This window comes from Olea europaea, chromosome 16 (assembly GCF_002742605.1).
Source record: "Olea europaea var. sylvestris chromosome 16, O_europaea_v1, whole genome shotgun sequence".
NCBI lineage: Eukaryota > Viridiplantae > Streptophyta > Magnoliopsida > Lamiales > Oleaceae > Olea > Olea europaea.
Genome location: NC_036252.1, coordinates 3,746,199 through 3,764,829, shown reverse-complemented (window position 1 = coordinate 3,764,829; position 18,631 = coordinate 3,746,199). Strand labels below are relative to the sequence as shown.

At 32.9% G+C, this 18,631-nt stretch overlaps 2 protein-coding genes across 3 annotated transcripts; one reads left to right on the top strand and one right to left on the bottom strand.

Annotated features, from left to right (window-relative positions):
- Positions 1–481: 481 nt before the first annotated feature.
- Positions 482–9,193, bottom strand: LOC111411758 (zinc finger matrin-type protein 2). Of its 2 annotated transcripts, none has more exons than XM_023042354.1 (10): positions 8,963–9,193; positions 8,756–8,839; positions 8,628–8,652; positions 8,391–8,473; positions 6,163–6,195; positions 4,474–4,552; positions 4,314–4,366; positions 2,670–2,730; positions 1,194–1,276; positions 482–977 (listed from the first exon to the last, which is right to left on the bottom strand). In XM_023042354.1, the coding sequence occupies exons 1-10, from the start codon at positions 8,981–8,983 to the stop codon at positions 888–890; spliced, it is 612 nt and encodes a 203-aa protein (XP_022898122.1). In that variant the 5' UTR covers positions 8,984–9,193; the 3' UTR covers positions 482–887. The 2 variants fall into 2 exon arrangements, with proteins under 2 accessions (XP_022898122.1, XP_022898124.1); XM_023042356.1 differs by having other exon boundaries at positions 659–977; positions 8,756–8,836; positions 8,963–9,191.
- Positions 9,194–12,777: 3,584 nt separating this feature from the next.
- LOC111412502 (probable protein disulfide-isomerase A6) lies at positions 12,778–16,410 on the top strand. Its single transcript, XM_023043443.1, has 6 exons — positions 12,778–13,207; positions 13,913–13,997; positions 15,028–15,126; positions 15,224–15,348; positions 15,518–15,617; positions 16,044–16,410. The coding sequence occupies exons 1-6, from the start codon at positions 13,053–13,055 to the stop codon at positions 16,107–16,109; spliced, it is 630 nt and encodes a 209-aa protein (XP_022899211.1). The 5' UTR covers positions 12,778–13,052; the 3' UTR covers positions 16,110–16,410.
- Positions 16,411–18,631: the final 2,221 nt, after the last annotated feature.

The following is an 18,631-nucleotide window of genomic DNA, read 5'->3' as shown; positions in this document are numbered from 1 at the left end:
TCGTCTTTGTGACTAGATGATTGACCAAAAACTTGCTCTTTTCGTGCGAGCCTCGTATTCTTGCCCAAATTTTGAAATGAAAGAGACTTGAAACCAATGCTACACTCCTAAATTTATACTCTCATCTGCATTCATTTCAATTAGAAGGGTTAATGCAATTTTGGATTAGTAGTTAATGACTAATAAAGAAATGTGTCAGTCTAAGAAAAGTACAAATAAGATGATTTCCTCCCAAATCAAGTAGTGTGAGAGAGTAGATGCAAGGGTCCGAAAAGAGGAGAAAATCGGGACTACTCAAAATGAAATCAGACGATGATACACTTGCTACTCTCAGATTTCCTCACAAATCTAGTAGCGTGAAAGCAGGGATTTTGAGCACCGAGGCTGCTAAAGACGCCGGAGAAAAAAAAAAAAAAAAAAAAAAAAAAAATCAGGATGAAAGCAAAGGAATTAATTACCTCGAAAGTATGTTCAAAAGGAATTTCGACGGACAAGGTAACACAGCTTATCAAGGAACAAATTTAGACAATTGTGTACATATTGCAGCTAAGAAATATTCAGGCTCTCTTATCTCCGTGCAAAATGCATCCTCTTATAATCCACAGAATTTCAGAGAAAGAAGAGTACCATTTAGACACAGTTTCACCAATAAAGAACTGCATTTCTCCATAGATCTTCTATAACATTACAGATCAGATATGCAGAAGAAACAAAGCATATCAATGTCAGGAAGAAATGAACGCCATTCAGCAATATCTAACTACTTTTTCAAGGGCTTCCATGCTCCTGTAGAGATTATATCCATCTAAATGATCGAAAAAAATAACGAGGGCTTCAGTAAATTAGTGGTTTCATCAAGCTGTCCTTGAAGGAATTTTCAGAGTAAATCATTTTTTGGATGTTCTGAAACCACCAAATCCCATCATAGCTGCAACATCAGGATCCATCTCAGGTTCCTCCTCGGCAGCCCTCTCTTTCTGAGTGACAAAAATGGACAACAATCACCACTAGTAATCATAATTGAAGAAAACACTAAAGAAACAAAGAACCTGAGCAGAGAAAGTAAACTAGCAGGGACAACAACAAATTATACTCTAGATGAATTGACAGGCAAACTTCAGCATTTTCCTCGTGATATGCATTTTTATGACCCTGAATAACATTCTAATATATTAGCTCCCTGTTGTACTAACCTTCTTCTCTTTCTTTTTCTCTCGACGTTGGCGTTTTCTTTCCTCCTCTTCTTGCTGTTGTTTCAAGATCCTCTCGTCAAAATCTAAAATAGAAGTGAAAAAGAGCATAAACAGATTCTCTGATTAGTCCAGAAATAGGCCTCGTAAAAAACATCTACCAGATCCAGATGGAGTGGTTAGACATTATAAAACATTAGAACAGTCAAAAAGCAGAGTGAGGATCCTTGCAATCATCATTATATAATCACAGAGAAAATACTATTATCTCACTTGTATACAAGACAAAGCCCCTGTTTGATGGCCATTATTTGGGAAAAACAATGTTTTGAATAGTGATTTTGGGAGATTGTGTAGTTAATAAATAGGGAAAAGTTTTGGGTTTCCACGCAGAATATTTTAATTTGTGTGAATGTGTGGTCGAAAAATGAGTACGTAGGAAAAGAGTTCAAATAATAGCCATCAAAAAGGCGCTAAATTGGAAATAATGAAATTTTTTGAAGAATGATTTTTTTTTTTTTTTTTAATTTTCCAGAGCTGTGCACTTCTCAAGTGTCGCTCATCCCCAAGTACACCTAACGTTGAGTTTTCCTAAATGGTAGGCTTTTCCACTATTCTCTGGAAATTCTGGAAAATTTGACTTTCTTCATCCAAACAAGCCCCTTTCAAGCTGAGTTTTTTTATTTCTTTCCATATTCAGATGATCTAGCCCTTGTTTGAGCCCCATTTTTCCACCAAAATACATTCTTCAATAGTGATTTGACACCATTTCAACCACACATTCTTCAATAAAATAATATTATACGCAAATCAAAAACTTTTTCTTATTTTTTAATCACACATTTCCCATCAATACACTATTCAAAAATTCATTTTCTCCTCTAAAATGGGGCTCAAACAGGGGCCTATTCTAGTTTCCTTTCCTTCATATATGACATTATGATAATTCTTTACAGGAAAATAATGGAAGGTAGTTTTGACTTCCTTCTTTTGGAGTTTGGTTTTATGTAAGCCAATGAATATCCTTATTTTGTAAATAAAAGGAGAGAAAGATAATACAAATTTTCTAGGAGTCCACGTATTTCTAGTCCATGGGTTGAACTACTTTCTTGTTCTTTGTACAGGATATATTATGATAATTTTATAGGAGAAATTACGGTAGGTTAATTCAAAACTTTCTTCTTTTTGGTTATTTAATAAATCGAGTATTTCTCTTTGTAATTAGAAAGAGAGAATAATTATACAAATGTTTTTATTCTTCTCCGTATCTTTCTCAATTACTTTTACTATTTAATGTTTATTCTCAAACCAGAAAATAATGGCCCTGAAAAAATATATATAATGGAGACTAAAGAGGCAAAATGCGGCATTTACTGTACTCTTATCCTAATGCAGGTGTAATATGGATCAAATCAAATGAATGAGAGCCTCCTTTTGGGATGAAGGGAGTAATAATTCACCTCACTTTCAAAGTCTTACCTTGTTCGGTGAAGCCTCCAGTATCTTTCCGCTTCTTGAGATTTTCAAACCGCTGCTGAACCTGCACAAGGGAAATAACTGTTTCACATAAACCCAATAAAAGAGGTCTGAGACGGAAAGACTTTCTATTCGGAACATTTTGGAACTGCATTTATTATGCATAATAAAGATAATGTGCAACTTTCCAATCCATACAAGCATAGAAGCAGCATATCAATATCTCCAAGCCAGATGCATTAAATCTCCATGCTAAGACACTCTAGGTTTGACACTCCTTCAACCATATCCAGTATGAAAACTTTAACTAAGCACGGAGGTTAGAGAACTCTCTTTGGTTTTCTTTTGTATGGCTCAATATCGAGAAGTGGCCACCCTTTCTCAATTTGGCTGTTGGACGGACTATGTCATGAATGATTTAAATTGTCTTATAACAAAATTTGACTATGATTGAACTAATAGTTGAGATTGCACTACAAAAATCACTTGATTAAACGTATTACTCTGGAAATTCGATTTCAAACCTCAACAAAACTTTACCGCCACCTATGTATTTTTGTCTACATTTGTTAATACCTGCATAAGAATAGCAAAAAGAAATGTCCGTGCACTCTCCTGTAATGCATATTTTTGTCCATATTTTGTTTATACCACAATAACAATAGCAAAAAGAACTTATCCATATATAGTATATAACACAAAAATTATATGAAACAGTGCGCACGCTTAAATTATTGTATGTTCTCATAGTATGTCACATCCTAATTTTATGTCATTTGTCATTTTTCCCTATTACTGTCATGTCATACCTAAGTATAGAGTCTGTAATCGTGCTTCCGTAGGGAAATTTTACAGCCACATAACATTGCTTGAATTCATTGAACAAGCAACTTTTTCTCCATGGAAATGTTATCTTAAATTCAAGTAGCTCAGCGCAAAAACCCAAGATACAAAAACATATTTTTCCACTTAAAGATAAGTCCCGTCAAATGGTTTCAGCCACACAAACAAAATTACCCCACTGTGTCTCACAAGAATTGAACAACAATAGCCCAATCAGTGTATACGCAAAGACTAGTTTATAATGCTTAAATGAATATTCTATGCTAGATTATCCCAAAATGAGAAATTCATGTTATTTATTTCGATCTATAAAATGTAGAAAAGAAACGAGACAGGTTTTTTAGACTCGATCGCTCTACCCTCTTCCCTGAAAGGATGGCGTCACTGGTATTCAGTTGTCCTTGATTTAATTTACATTTTTAGTAAAAAGAGCTTGAGTAAATTTACAAGAAGCAAATAGAGAATGATCAGTTGCTGACAGGCACTGGTAGTTTCCAGCAATCGACAGAAAATAACACATTGATGGAGGATTTGTAAGAAATAGCTGGATTGTTACCATAATCCTTCATCTACTTTGCTTTTTCTTTATGTTTGGGTGGGCATAAAGAAAGATGTTTCTGTCAGTGGTAACATATAGGTGCCAATACACAATAGAAATGCTTCAGTTCTTCACCAATCACTTGATCAATTTAACATACAATCTTTGATTCATTTCACATTTAAAAGCATAGCATTTCTATCAATTGCCAGAGATGTCAAGCTTTGATATTTAGCAGTCAAACAGATATACTTTTACAGGCTTACCTGCTCCAAAGTTGCCCTTTCAGACCGCATAGACATGCCCAAAGCTCGTTGATCTGAGAGGGGGAAAAAAATAAAAATAAATAAAAATCTGTTGAATAGATGACATCAAATAAACTACATGTAACAAATAAACAATGTTAAATATCCACAGATGACATACGCTTCTTTCCATTTATATGGTCTAAGTAGTTTGCAGAATCTTTTACTACACATTCACATACTGAGCAGAAGTATCCAGCCTGCAGTAAAAATGATTGAGATCTGGTCAGCTACAGCAATGAAGTTATAGAACTTCACAGAAAACGGATATTCTAACTCAATATAACTGTTCTGCACTTTATTCAGAAGATACGATTGACAATTTCAAAGCAATAATTGTCACTCCATTTTAAGATGGTCTAGTTCAAAAATCTGTACAATATGGGGATTGCAATAGGACAAAAATGTATGCTTTTCAATTATTAATGGGTTGATAAGGGTTTCTATCTTAATCAATGCACCTTCTATTTTACAGATAAAGATGGATAAGAGCTTCAGATATTTATAGATACTAGATGAGAGAACTGAAAAGGTAAATGGAGTTATTTTATTAGACTGTTCACATCTGTGAGTCTTCATCGGAAGCCCGATTCCTGTGTTGGGGGAGGATTGCTCTCTAAATCATGCATTTGCGAGTAGGATTCAAGATAAAGTAAATTGACGATCAACTGGTCAGATCTCAAACTTAACCAAGTCACAATCATTGACCAAGTCAAAAGTGAATATTACTCTTCACTGCCTCTTCCTCAAACGAATACTCCCTATGAAGCATGGAGACTCCTTGGAGTTCAACACTTATGGGACAATGACACTCTTCAAACTGACAAGCACAATAATTTAAAAAGGGCATGCCAACTTAAGTGTCCAACATGTGTTGGAGATTGTCCGACACGTGTTAAGTCCAATACATGTTAGACAGTTGGATCCATATGGAAGATCCTCTTTTGGCTACACAGGTTTCAAATTTTAGTTACGGACATGAGTCAAAGTTTCTCAAACCTGGCTAGAGCATTCTTCGGGCAATTAAATATGTGACTAAAATTTTCAAGCTGTATAGTGAAAGGAAATAAATATTCAAAAGTACTATCATCTCTAAAATCTTTACAGGCAATATATAATTGATGGGTTCTTTAAGACACCTGGGAATGTTAAAGAAGTATTTATCTCACTTGGTCTGCATAAGCTAAGCTCCAAATGAAAGGCATAATTGCTTGTTGACTTATAATCTCCCAAATAATAAAAACTACCCTATTAATGATATTTATTGATTTATTTTTATAAGACCTTATTAATGATATTGATATTGTTATATTGTTACTCATAAGTGTAGATATAGTATGCGGTCAAAGTAAAAGATAAAAGAAGCATATTTTTAAGTCACATGGATGCTTTTTTCTTTCATTAATTGGCAGGGAGAATCAGATAAGAAAAAGACAGCGGAAAACACTACAGCCAAGAAAAACTGAATTCTTCCTATCCGACTAATACTTGCAAACAAAATAATCAATGTATGTATGAGTAGGGATGGAATACAGGATCTAAAAATCCATAAAGAACACCAATGTGCTCTTCATTCTCCAGACGGAATTCTGACTGAATACTGAGTGACTTCGTATACAATTAAAAACTAAACACTTTCTGAACTCAATGAGCACTTATTAGATGATCCTAATCTAGATTATTAATATTATTATTATTATTATTATGTCCAAATTTAGACAAAAGTCAATGTGAACCTAATACCTAACTTTTATAGCCAACAATAATATGAAGATTATGAGGATATAAGAGAAATACAGTTAGGATATACCTGCTGACTTAGAGGTGCAATTGGAGTAACAACCTGCAAAAAGGATAAAGAAACATGCATAAGTATATGCCAAAAGAAGATGGAATCTATGCAACAAAAAAATAGCCTACGTCCTTATCTATTTCTGCTAAAGATGGACAAAAAATAATTTAAGAACAATCTAGTATGGTAAGTAATGGTAATAAATAACCAACAACTAAAGCAACATCCGAATTTCACAAGTAGCAACGAAAAGATTTCTGAAAAAGAAGCCAAAATTTTAAAGCCAGTCATATATGATTGGTGTCGGTGAGACCTAGGGCATGCAAATATGCCTTGTAAGACAAATAAACAGGACCAATCCTTAAACGCTTCACTGACAAATAGAAAATTTTACCAAATCAAAGGCACATTTAATTAAATCCTGATGCAGTGGAGTGTATGGCACTTGCATACATGGAGGAACTCAACCACCCAACGCTGGTGGCAGACCACGTAAGACAGGCCACGGATATCGGGCTCGGCTGGTTTTTCTGCCGCTTAGTCTAAGTTACTTGGTCTTATTATTTCAGTAAGGGTGTTTTAGTATTTTAATAGCATAGGGTTTATTTTCAAGTTTTAGGGTATTTAATCATTGTCGTTTTCTTGGAGGTTAATTGAATAAATAAAACTCAAAGATGTGTTCTTCAAACTTTCAATCTCAATCAGTATTGGTGGAATCAACAAATTGTTGACCACATGTTCATCTAGTTCGCTTCACTACCTGCATTGAATCCTTGTTGAAATGGCTCTCATGCTGACTCTTAAGTGCCTTTAACATGTGGTTTTACTAGTAAAATATTTTGGACACAACATCAATAGATGCAAATACTAGAGGAACCAACGAAGTAACAATATCTAAAAAAAAAATAGAAACAACCAAAATTCTTCTTCCCTATTATGATGCAGTCCTAATAATTCACCTAACATTTACTATTACTTTCACATCAATTTGGATGCATCAACACTGAATCCATCGAGACATGAATTTCAAGAACCATAATTAGACATTTTGACTACAAAACTACAAGATACACTGTCTCAATTGGCAATAGAGTGAAACCATTGATTGATCTTCTCTGTTTCCCTTCTAATCCCCCTCCACAAACAAAAAAAGAAACAGAATTAATAAAGAAAGGCAAAAATTCTTATTCTAGGCATGCCGCTTCTCTGCAAGGGAGTAAGACTGCACATCAGAAAATTGAACCTATTGCCAAAAAGCTCCTAATTAAATATTTAACTTTATGTTTAAAGAGAATCATGTTCATAATAGAGAGCATTTGTACATATATTCCAAGAAACTCTTTATTTATTTTTTCCAACAATCATTTATTTTTTTTCCTCATTTTTCATTTAGTATAATTTATTTAGAAGTCAATAGCTATAATATTTACTATCTCCGTCCCATAAAAATAGGCTTATTTCTATTTTGACATTGATTAAAAAATGTATTAATATAGTTGGTAATATATTTTTTCTTACTTTTTTCCTAATCCCTACATTATATAATGGTTTAAATAGGTGTATTTCATATTTGTTGACAACAAAGCACATTAAATATGGGTATATTAGAAAACTAAGAAATTAATTCCACTCCCAACGGGGAAAGTAGCCTATAATTTGGGCAAACGAAAAAAGAAAGCAAGCCTGTCTTTATCTTCATGAAATGGAGACAGTATTGTAATATGATTAATTTAAGTAGTGGAGCATTGAAACTTACAATGTTGTTTGAGCAATCATGATAAAATACAACTTGCAATTTTATTGAATACAATCATGATAAAATACAAATACAGAGTGAGTTTGGCTCCAAATATAAACAATCAAACGCACTCTATTTTAGAATGTTAAAATAATGAGTTTCTTGAAGCCTAATTTCAAGGTTTAACTTTTAAAATAAAGAGCATCTCACTTTTAAATAGTCTCTTGGAGATGCTCTTAAAAGTAAATGTTTCAAATAAATATATTAAAGTGCACATTAAATAGGAAATAGAATATCAAAACAGGTTTCAAATCCTCCTCATCTAAAAGCCCAAAAAAAAAATAATAATAAAAATAAAAATAAAAATCTAAGGTTCCATGTCTTTCATTGTTTTGCGTTGGAGAAAGTGAGCAACATTTTAGGCTTCTATACATCTAACAGAAATTCACTGAAACAGTGGCAATATGAAAAGTGAAGCATCTTGTATTTGAAAAGTAAGGTAGCTAACCTGAGTCTTTCCCAATCGAGATTCAAGGTCCACTTCATAATCCCTGTGCTTCAAAGGTTTCCTTTGCACCGGCGGACCCCTTGCTGTACAATAACTTATAATTTAATTTATTAATCAAAGCTGAAGACCAGAATTCAATGGTCCATACGCTGTACACTAATTCAATTAAATTTTCAATTACTCTAATATATAACTGCATACATATATCCAACAAAATAATCAACCCAAACGACTCACATTTTGATTTCGACCGGGCCTCCTCCTGCAGTATAGAAGAATAAAAACCTTAATCTAGCAGGGCAGAACAAAAATTCAAAAAAAAAATGTTCACATAAAAAGTGAAATTTCGGTGATGGCTAGAAAACCTTTTCTTCCCGCTCGCGGGCGCGTTGTAAATACTCTTCTCTATCGAATTTCCTTCGAAAAGTGTTGTCTACTCCTGTAGGCTGCTAACAGAACAGCCAAAACTACGTTTGAGATTCTTAAAATAGAGACTAACAATATATATGTTCGCGTGGTATTATATTCACAGTCGATAAGTGTCGATAAAAGACTGAAAGAGTTGAACTTACGGTTTTGCTGGATTCAGCCATTTGGTAATTCTACTTTTCTGTATCAGAAGATAGAATTTGATTCGATTTGAAAGTGAGGTGAATTAAGAATTAGCAAAACAATTGAATTGAGAAGAGAATGGAGACGGATTTGGGGGAAATGCGATATAATAAATTAATAATGCCCTAGTTTCTTGACCTGACTTCACAAAGGCGATGGGAATTTAACAGTAATTATATTGAGGTTATTGTGCATAACATTTTAAAGGTACTCATATTTATCATAAGTAATTACATCTTTGAACTCCAGCTTCAGATTAGTAACATAATAAATTTAATGTGCCGAGGCTCCAATGAAATATTTACTTATGGTTGGGACAAGGTATTCTATTATGGTTCATGATTTCTCTTGATTATATGGTTCGTCTGGAGAAGAGATTCAGATTTGAAAATTGGTGAATAGTCTTATCAATATACAAATATATGAGCGCTTCTACATCTAGTATTGGGGTATGCCTCGTAAAATAATTTCCCTAACTCTACCATATCTTTTGTTTCATTTCTTACGAATTTGTGGAGACTTGTGTTTTTTGTAAACAGTCGCTCGAGGCTGATCACTGCGACCCCTTTGCGATGAGACATCATTTCTCTCAGAGTTACGATGCTATTTTGTCAAATTCCTCAGAGAGTTGTCTCATGTCCCTGTGAAAAAACCAAAGCTCTGTCCTTTCTCTCTATCCATCCAAGTGATAAAGGGCAGATGCTTTTGGTGTCCTCTCAGGTCAAAGATTCGAGGTCTCACAATCAGTAACCAATTGATTTTTTATGTAGATAATGATATCTATACAGATAAATCTTTTATATATCGTACAATGAAGTATTACATAGGTTAATATCTATATGAATCCAAATCTGTTGTATACACTTAAAATTATTTAATTTCGAGCTGGAGTTCAAAGATATAATTAGTTTGATAAATACGAGGACCTTTAATGAAACTAAAATGCTACGCACAATAAACTCAATATAATTACCGTAAAAGTCCTCTGGCCTTTGTGAAGTCAGGTCAAGAAACTAGGGCATTATTAATTTATAACACTTGATTTTTATTTTTATTTTTTTCCTATAGAATGGATAATTGGAAATTAGGAGTTGTCATGGTATAATTAAAAAATTAAGTTTGATGAAAAGATTATGTTTCGCGCGGGTTAGTCGCTAACAATTAAAAGGGATCAAACGATTGTGTAAGGGACAAAGCTCTTGAGATAAAGTTCCAAAAAAGGGGTGTTCTTTTATTGGCGATGACTTTACAATTGGAAATTAAAAACAAAGTGCCTCCAAGGGGCGCAAGCACACGAGTTACTGAAAAAAGTGTTTAAGTCTAAGCTAAGTAAATTAAAATTACATGTTCTCTGCTCGAGAGTTTTTTATTCGGTCCTTTGCTCTATGTCTTTTCTCCCTTTTATACTTCATGGACGATCTCTTTGTGATCAACCGCCTAAAAATTGCTTGATCGTCCTATAACTGCCCACTTTCCTCGTAATGGTCAACTTGTCATGAAAACTGCCTTTTTTAACTACTGTCATTACTCTTCGTCGTTCAACCGCTTTCGATTGAATTCCTTGAATCGTGGAACGTGATAGGGCTGCTTTAATAACTGCTTTGATAACTGCACTTCTTGATAACCACAACGCTTTATGTTTGTTAAGACTTTGGGCGACTTGAAGGTTTGCGCGAGAATAGAGTAACAACTCTGGGCGATTGTATGGCACTCCATTCGCTCAGATTTTGGGTGACTTGCAAACTTGGGCGATGGCGTTACCGCATTCTTGGGCCTCCCTACTTGGGCCTTCATCTTGATTTGTTTGATTGGGCTTCGTTCTTTGGACTATCTGATTTGGGAATCCTCCAATTGGGCTTCACTCCTTGGGCCGTTCGATTTGGGCTGAATTTTTATGTGTCAACAGATTAAAACAAAGGAGGAGTAAATTTATTATAGTATTATTAAGAAAAAAATGATGTTTTGAATATTGATTTTGTTGAAGAATATGTAATTAAAAATTAGATAAAAGTACAGAATTTATGTGTAAATTATTTTATTGTATGAATGTATAATTCAAAATTAATATAAGAATAAAGAGTTTTGTTTTAAAGTAAAGCGAATGAGAGGCTTATTCTTTTGTAACTTAAAAGAGAGTAATTTATTATTCATTTTAGTTCATAGAGGTTTAGAATTCGAATCAATTGCAACTTAGAAATTTTCAAGAAGGCATACATGATATCTTTGGTTTCTATTGTGAAGAATATTTACATTCATATTTTATATCGAAAAGTTTCATACAAGAGAAGACACGTGCGAATATTATTCTCAGAAGTTTCACATTATAAATTTTACTAATTGCACCTAATATTCTAAACACTTTCTCATTGAAGTATTTATGTCATAACTCCTTTCATGTCGAAATCTTGTCTTCAATATTTTATTAATTAACATATTTCCTTGTTGATAATGATTTGTGTCAAAACATTCTACTATGCATGCATTGAAATGAGAAAAAACTATTCTGTTGAACTTTTGCATTATTGTTTTCCTGAAATGATGAATAAGTTGTTTTTATGTTCTACAAATGAATTTTTTGGATGAAAATGTTGTCAAAGACAAGATGTTATATTCAATGGAAGGTTAAGGGTAAAATTGCATTGGGATAATAATGAACTTAAATGATATAATGAGCTATGAATAAGCATTATAATTGAAAAATAAAATATGGTTCAATTAATAAAGGTTGTGGTGTGAATATAATTATCTCGATGCTTTTAGTAAGATCTTGATCATCGTATTAATAATTTGATTTCCATCCATAAAGTCAACATTTTGAAAAATAGTAGTCCAAACCTTCAAATATTAATTTATAGTTTCTTCTTTATTTTGATGTAAAATTTATATATTAATATGTCAATCAAAAGATGATGGCTCGTGAGCATATCAATTTTAAAATCTGTATGTTAGTTAGAATTTTAGTTAGATTTAACTAATCGTTCGAGTTTAATGAGCTTCGAACCATCTTAAAATATATAATTTCATTTTAAATGCTCAATCTTTTTTAAGAAAAATAACTGGAACCCTTGTATATTTGATCTGTACTTTTTTATTCGTTTTGATAGGAAATTTATTCCCTTAACGCATCATGACTTTTTGTCAACTCAATAATATCTTCTTTTAAGGGAGACATTACACAGGAATTCAATCTTAAGACTTATTCGGTAGTGATTTTGAGAATTGATTTTTTTAACGTTGGAGAGAAAAGTAAGTCTTACCTGTAAGAGAATAAGTCAAAAATGACAGATTGAATAGTAAAATAGCGGTCAAAATTTTGATTTTTTGAGGTGAAAAATAATACCAAACATGCACTTATAAATTATGTAATTTGGAAAAACAAACTAATATAAAAAAATAAAACAATATTCATAATTAATAGGGATTAAAATTTTAATTCTAAGTTAAGTTAAAGTCAACCATTAATACCACAAAATTCACAACTTTTTAATCACACGTTTTATATATTTTTATCCCATCAAACTGGATGAAATCTCTTTATTCTTCTCTATGAAGTATAACCTACCATGAATAAAGTCACTTAGCTAGGTTTAAAAAAGAAATAAAGGAGATAGAGTGATTTGACAGGTTTTTTTGTTTTAATTTTTTAATTTGTTCAATTATGCATCGATATATGTCCCACCTATTTTTGAATTTGAATGTGTAGTTTGATTGAACCTACCATACCAACACTATTGTACACATGCCTTTAAATTATAGGTGGAACCATGTCATGTAGGTGGCCTTTTTCTAAAATTAAACAAATAAAATAATAGTGAATGTTATTTCAAGTTTCAACAAAGTTTGTTTTACTTTTTGGTGCTGTGACCTAACCTCCACGATATTTTGTAAAACAAAAACAGGGCAAAAGAGAATTTGCCTCCAGATTACGTAAATCTCCCACCAAAATTCATCACCTGATTCAATAAATAGTATAATTTCATAGTCTAACAAGAACACTTTGCTCTGATATATACGTATATACTTATTCAAAGTAAAGTTGGGTAGAAGAAAATGTGGAGATCGGAGATCTGTTTAGCATTAGCAACTTTAGCTTTATTCTTGTTTGCATCGGCTCTTGCAGATGATGTTGCTGTATTAACCGAAGAAAACTTCGAAAAAGAGGTCGGTCAAGATCGCGGCTCTCTCGTTGAGTTCTACGCTCCTTGGTACACTTTAAAATTCTATTTCTATCCATACGAGTTTTTATAACCTATACATGTAATTCAATATTTTTATATTTGAAACTTGGTTTTTGTATTGCCTTTTTTGATTATTTCTTATTGTTTATCAGTGTGCTCAGAAAACGAAAATACTTTGCTTTAATGGATCTCTGATTTTTTTAATTTGGTTTATTGATCTAGATCTGACTTAGGTCGAGTTTTTGATAATTTATGTATTGTCGGTCGAATCCGATGTTATTTTCCTAGTATCATATCATCACTTTTAATTATTAAATATACTATATGTTGTTAAACTTACAACTTTACCTATTAAAAGCAAATTGAGAAGGGTGGTTTTGCTTCAAATAAGTAATGCGAATTTCTTTAAAATTTAATTAATGGAGAATTAAACTCAAGTGGTACAGATTTGTGGTTGCTGCTCTGGAGTCCACGATTCAATTCGCAGTTGTTGCGATCTTGATGCCATTGTGTCTATTAAATGTGTTTCTAACTCAAGATTTTTGGGGGTAATAATGGTGTGAACTGCTCATGACTGCTTCTATCTATTACCATACTACAACAAGCTAAGACCTGTTTGCAATGAATATGGGGTCTGCTTTCTATTCAGTATATTGTGTTTTAAATTCTTATTGCCGTATTTTTTGTCAATTGATTGTGATGAGTGAGCTATAATTTGGTGTTTCCTTCTAGGTGTGGGCACTGTAAGAAGCTTGCTCCTGAGTATGAGAAGCTAGGTGCAAGTTTCAAAAAGGCTAAATCTGTTTTAATTGGAAAGGTTAGCCCATTTTGAAACTAGAGAAGTTTTCTTTATATTTGAAACTCATGTAAACACATGCGAAATCATACATCGATGTTGAGTTACTGTGATTGTTGTCCTATAATTCTTCAGGAGTTTATGAGCTCACATGCAGTTCTGATGTCAAAATCATCAATATAATCATCGGTGAAGTGCTTCCCTTTTTGTATGTTACTTTAGTATGCAGTGTGCCCAATTTCTACCTATAACCCTGTGAACTCATTAAATTGAGGCCGACCGTCAATTGAATTATACAAAAGCAGAATACTGCAAACGACCAAGAGTGGGTCTTCTTATTAAGCCGTTTTGCCAACTACATATATCTCATACATTAGATATCCATTTTAGTGGTGAGTACGACTTATAGTTTACTCTTATGACCTTAGCCATCCGACATGAAAGCAATACCATTTGTCTGGGTGCTATGGGTTTATTCCAATACTTATTTGCTTAACTTACGAATTACACTTTGTTTACAGGATGATATATTGTTAAAGATCTCTTAGAATATCCAAAGACAATTGTAGAATAATTTAACGATACATTCACTATTTTTTCCCCTTCCTATTCGATTATCAATTGTCCATTACAATAAAATTAGAAGTCATTTCATTTTACGATGCTATTCTTCCATTGTAACTTTATTATGGATCACTTGATTGCTAAAAGGAGAATGGTGACCTTTACCCCACTAATTTATTTTGTTTGCTTAACAGTGTGTAACTGTAACAGATTTAATGATGACCACACTAACTGGTTGGTTGTCACACTCGTTTTTATTAGACAAATCAGCAAGGGAGACTTGTTTCCATAACTTGATCTATTGTGGTATTAAATACATCTGAAGATCAGTTTGTTGGGTTGCGTCAGTTCTTGAGGGTTTCTTAGAGCAAACGTCTTGATTTTATTTGGCATTTGACTATAGAAATGATTGAACTACATTTTTCATTTAGTTTCAGTTAGTAAACAATATTTAGATGTCGACGTTGTATTAAATTATTTGCTGTAGGTTGATTGCGATGAGCACAAGGGCGTGTGCAGCAAATATGGTGTTTCTGGGTATCCCACCATCCAATGGTTTCCTAAGGGGTCTTTGGAACCCAAAAAGTGAGTTTATGCTCCACCCCCCCCCCCTCCCCCCCACTAGCATTCCTGATGGATTATTCAGTGGTATTCTAATTCTAACTTTCTTTTTTCTCCTTTAGGCTGGTATTGTTGAAACACTTGATAGCTTAGTGAAGGAGTTTATCAGTGCAGAAGGTGAGGAGAAGAAAGCTGTATTCAGTAGGTTGGAGGAGGAAGCTGAGAAGCTGAAAGGTTCCACCGCAAGGTATTATAAAGGCTTATTGTAGTTTCATTTGTATAGAAGAACCTGTCCTCCTTGAAATTATTGTTGTTGGTCAACATTCCAGTATTGCTTACCTGTCAAATATATGACATACGAAGGGGACACATTTGACCTGCTTTTCACTTTTTCTTCACTGGTTGATTATTCTTAGATATGGGAAGATCTATGTGAAAGCTGCCAAGAGCTGCATGGAGAAAGGGTCTGATTATGCCAAGAATGAAATTCAACGGTTGGATCGTATGCTTGCCAAGGTAAGAAAATACTGAAGCTTGCTCCCTATTTCCTGTGGAAATTGGATACCGTCCTTAATTATTCACTGTCTTCTCTCCAATGATTTATCAGTTTATCGCAATTTTGCTGAAAATTGTGACTTCATTTGATTGTCAACATGCTTTTTTGTAGGAATTTTCTTTTACTGGCAAGAACATGATATACTTTGTTGTTTTAGTATATTGTTTTGAATTCTACAAGCATTAATATCTTGAGTTATTTTGTCTGAATGCGATATGATATACTTTAGGAATTAAGAATCAAAGGTTCTGCGAGATGTTCTTCATTTATCAATATTGTCTTTCAAAATTCAATTTCGTTCTTAGATTTGACAACGATATAATCTTCAAGTACAGAAATCTCATAATGAACTTGTACCTGACGTCTCTTTGGCCCTTTTTTTGTAGTCAATAAGTGAAGCAAAGGCTGACGAGTTCACTCTGAAGAAGAATATCCTGTCTACCTTTGCTTGAAGGCAGTAACGAATTACACTGTTTGACGCTTGAGATCACAGCATCTATTTCATTGAGGGTTTTCCCCTTGTCGAGGAACGTGTCATCTTGCCCATTTCACTCGTGTTGCATATCTGTTAACCACATGGAGAAATGATAAGAAGAGAGGGATTAGTTTATTTCATTTACCAGTAACAATAATGTAACATTTTATTTAAGGGATTTTTTCTGATAATTATATCATGTTTTTGACAAGTGAACGTAGTTACATAGTTAATGAATGCTTCTTGGTTATTTGCTGTGAAGCCTGTGTTGAAAGATTGCAAGCAGAGAGGTGCTCGATCAATCATACAACTGAATCTTGTGATGCTTATAGAATAACTTGACATCTAACAGCCTGTGCTGCCTATACTTTGTCATCCTTGGGCTTGCTTGCTATAAGCTCCCGTTCTCGAGCTCCTCTCCATCCTATAAAGTTGCATTTGGCACGTCGAATTAGACCGGGTAAAGAATTCAATGTAACATTGAAAGAAGCATGCCTTCTTTTTAGTCAATATGCTTTTCACTTCCTTCTATATGATTTAAGACTCTAAATAGTGAAGATTTTTGAAAGGGGAAAAATGAAAGAAAACCTGCGAAAGTAAACTTTCTTGGAAGAGCATTTGTTTTCTTGTTACTCTTTGCTTTAGATAGATTTTTCTTTATTGACAAGTTACTTTATGTTTCTTTGAGGGTCAATCCAAGGTGAAAATAAGTCCACAGCCTACATGGAAAATGTTTATTGCACATCATCATTTACGTATTTTTTTACAGGTTGATGAGGTGACGGTAAATTAAATTAAGATTGGCTAAATCTCTTCGCAACTTAAACGGTTGTACTTATGTAATGTGGGTTAATGACAAAAGAAATTGGAGGAATTTCTTATTTTTTTATTTCATTGGTGATATTTTCGTTTAGTATAATTCCATAACATCATTGGTTGATAAACAAATTTGTAAGTTGTGAAGTGCATGAAGCACAATCGCACATATTTTGCTATTCTATCTCCTAAAGCACGTTCGAGTTCATCCATTTTGACCAACGGGCAACTTGGCTCAGCCAATGCATGCCCGCCATTTGCTTGCATAATCCCGCCATTTTTCCACGTAGTTATTCTAAATTAATCAATGACAAAAAATATTTCTTATTTTTACTCTCTTAACTTCCTACTGAAATTTCATCTAATAATAATGTGTATACTAAAAGCAAGTTTAGGAAGTATTTATAAATAGTTTAAAATATAAATAGAAGAAATGAGTGATGAATAGATAAATAATATCTGCACGTTAATGGATTAAATTTTGATCCAAATATGATGAAATTAATGGGAGATAAATTTACGGTTTCAATCCGATAATCCAATCAAAAGCCGATCCAATAATCCGTTGACTAAATGAAACAAATATGTATATAGGTCAATCCGATCCGATAACAACTCGATCCAATTTGTTATAATTATATAATATATTTTATATATTATCATATAAAATATTACACTTTTTTTTTTTTCATTTTAAAGCAGTATTATACTTTACACATAATCTTCAAATAATAAATCATATTAGATAATAGCATAAGATTGTTAATTGAAATACTTGGAGAGTTTTTAATTTTTTAATTAAAATAAGATTAAAAGATAATCTATTTATTTTATAAATTAAACAATCAAAAAAGCCAACAGTTGGAGTTGCTTTCATTGTTCCCATCTTCCTACTTTCCAAATCAAATACTTACTAGAAGATCATAGGATTTGCAATCTATAAATAGATAGGCCGAAAATTGGGTAAAACGTTATCTAGGTCTTCTATTTATAGGACGTAAAAGTTGGCAAATATAAAATTTTTATCTTCCTAATTTTTTTTCAATTTTGAATTGAATTATCAGTTCGAATATCCGATAACATAGTAAATCAGATGTGGATTTAACAATCAAATATTCGTTGAATTATCGAATCAGATAGGATCGAAAATTATTCTTATCAGATCGAATAGGAACAGATCCCACAGTAGGTCTTATAAAATAAGTGAATAAAAAGCAATTTCATCTATTATAAAAATTAGCCAAACATGGGCTAAGAGTATAGAAACTGAAAGTGAACTTCGCTTGTGAAAGGAAAATATGATAGCATGGGAAAATGAAAATTATACGAGTTCAATCAATTATCAATATGCGCTTTCACCATCAATCTTGACATACAATAAGCTATTTGACTAGCTCCATATGCATGTAAGGATCTGAAGGCTACCCTTAACATTTTTAAGTACATAAATTCGATATGAAGATTAGGAATGAAGAATGAGTTACAAAAATTCGAGTTTCATAAGAAAATCGAGAGTTAAACACCATAAAGGCAAATCACAAAGCTAACCATGTAACCTACATATGGCTTCTAACAATTGGACAATACCACAATAAAATACGATCCAAGGACTTCAGAATAAGAAGTCACCAATCAATTCATCAACCAGAGAAGTTAATATTCTATTCTCAATCTCTACACCTT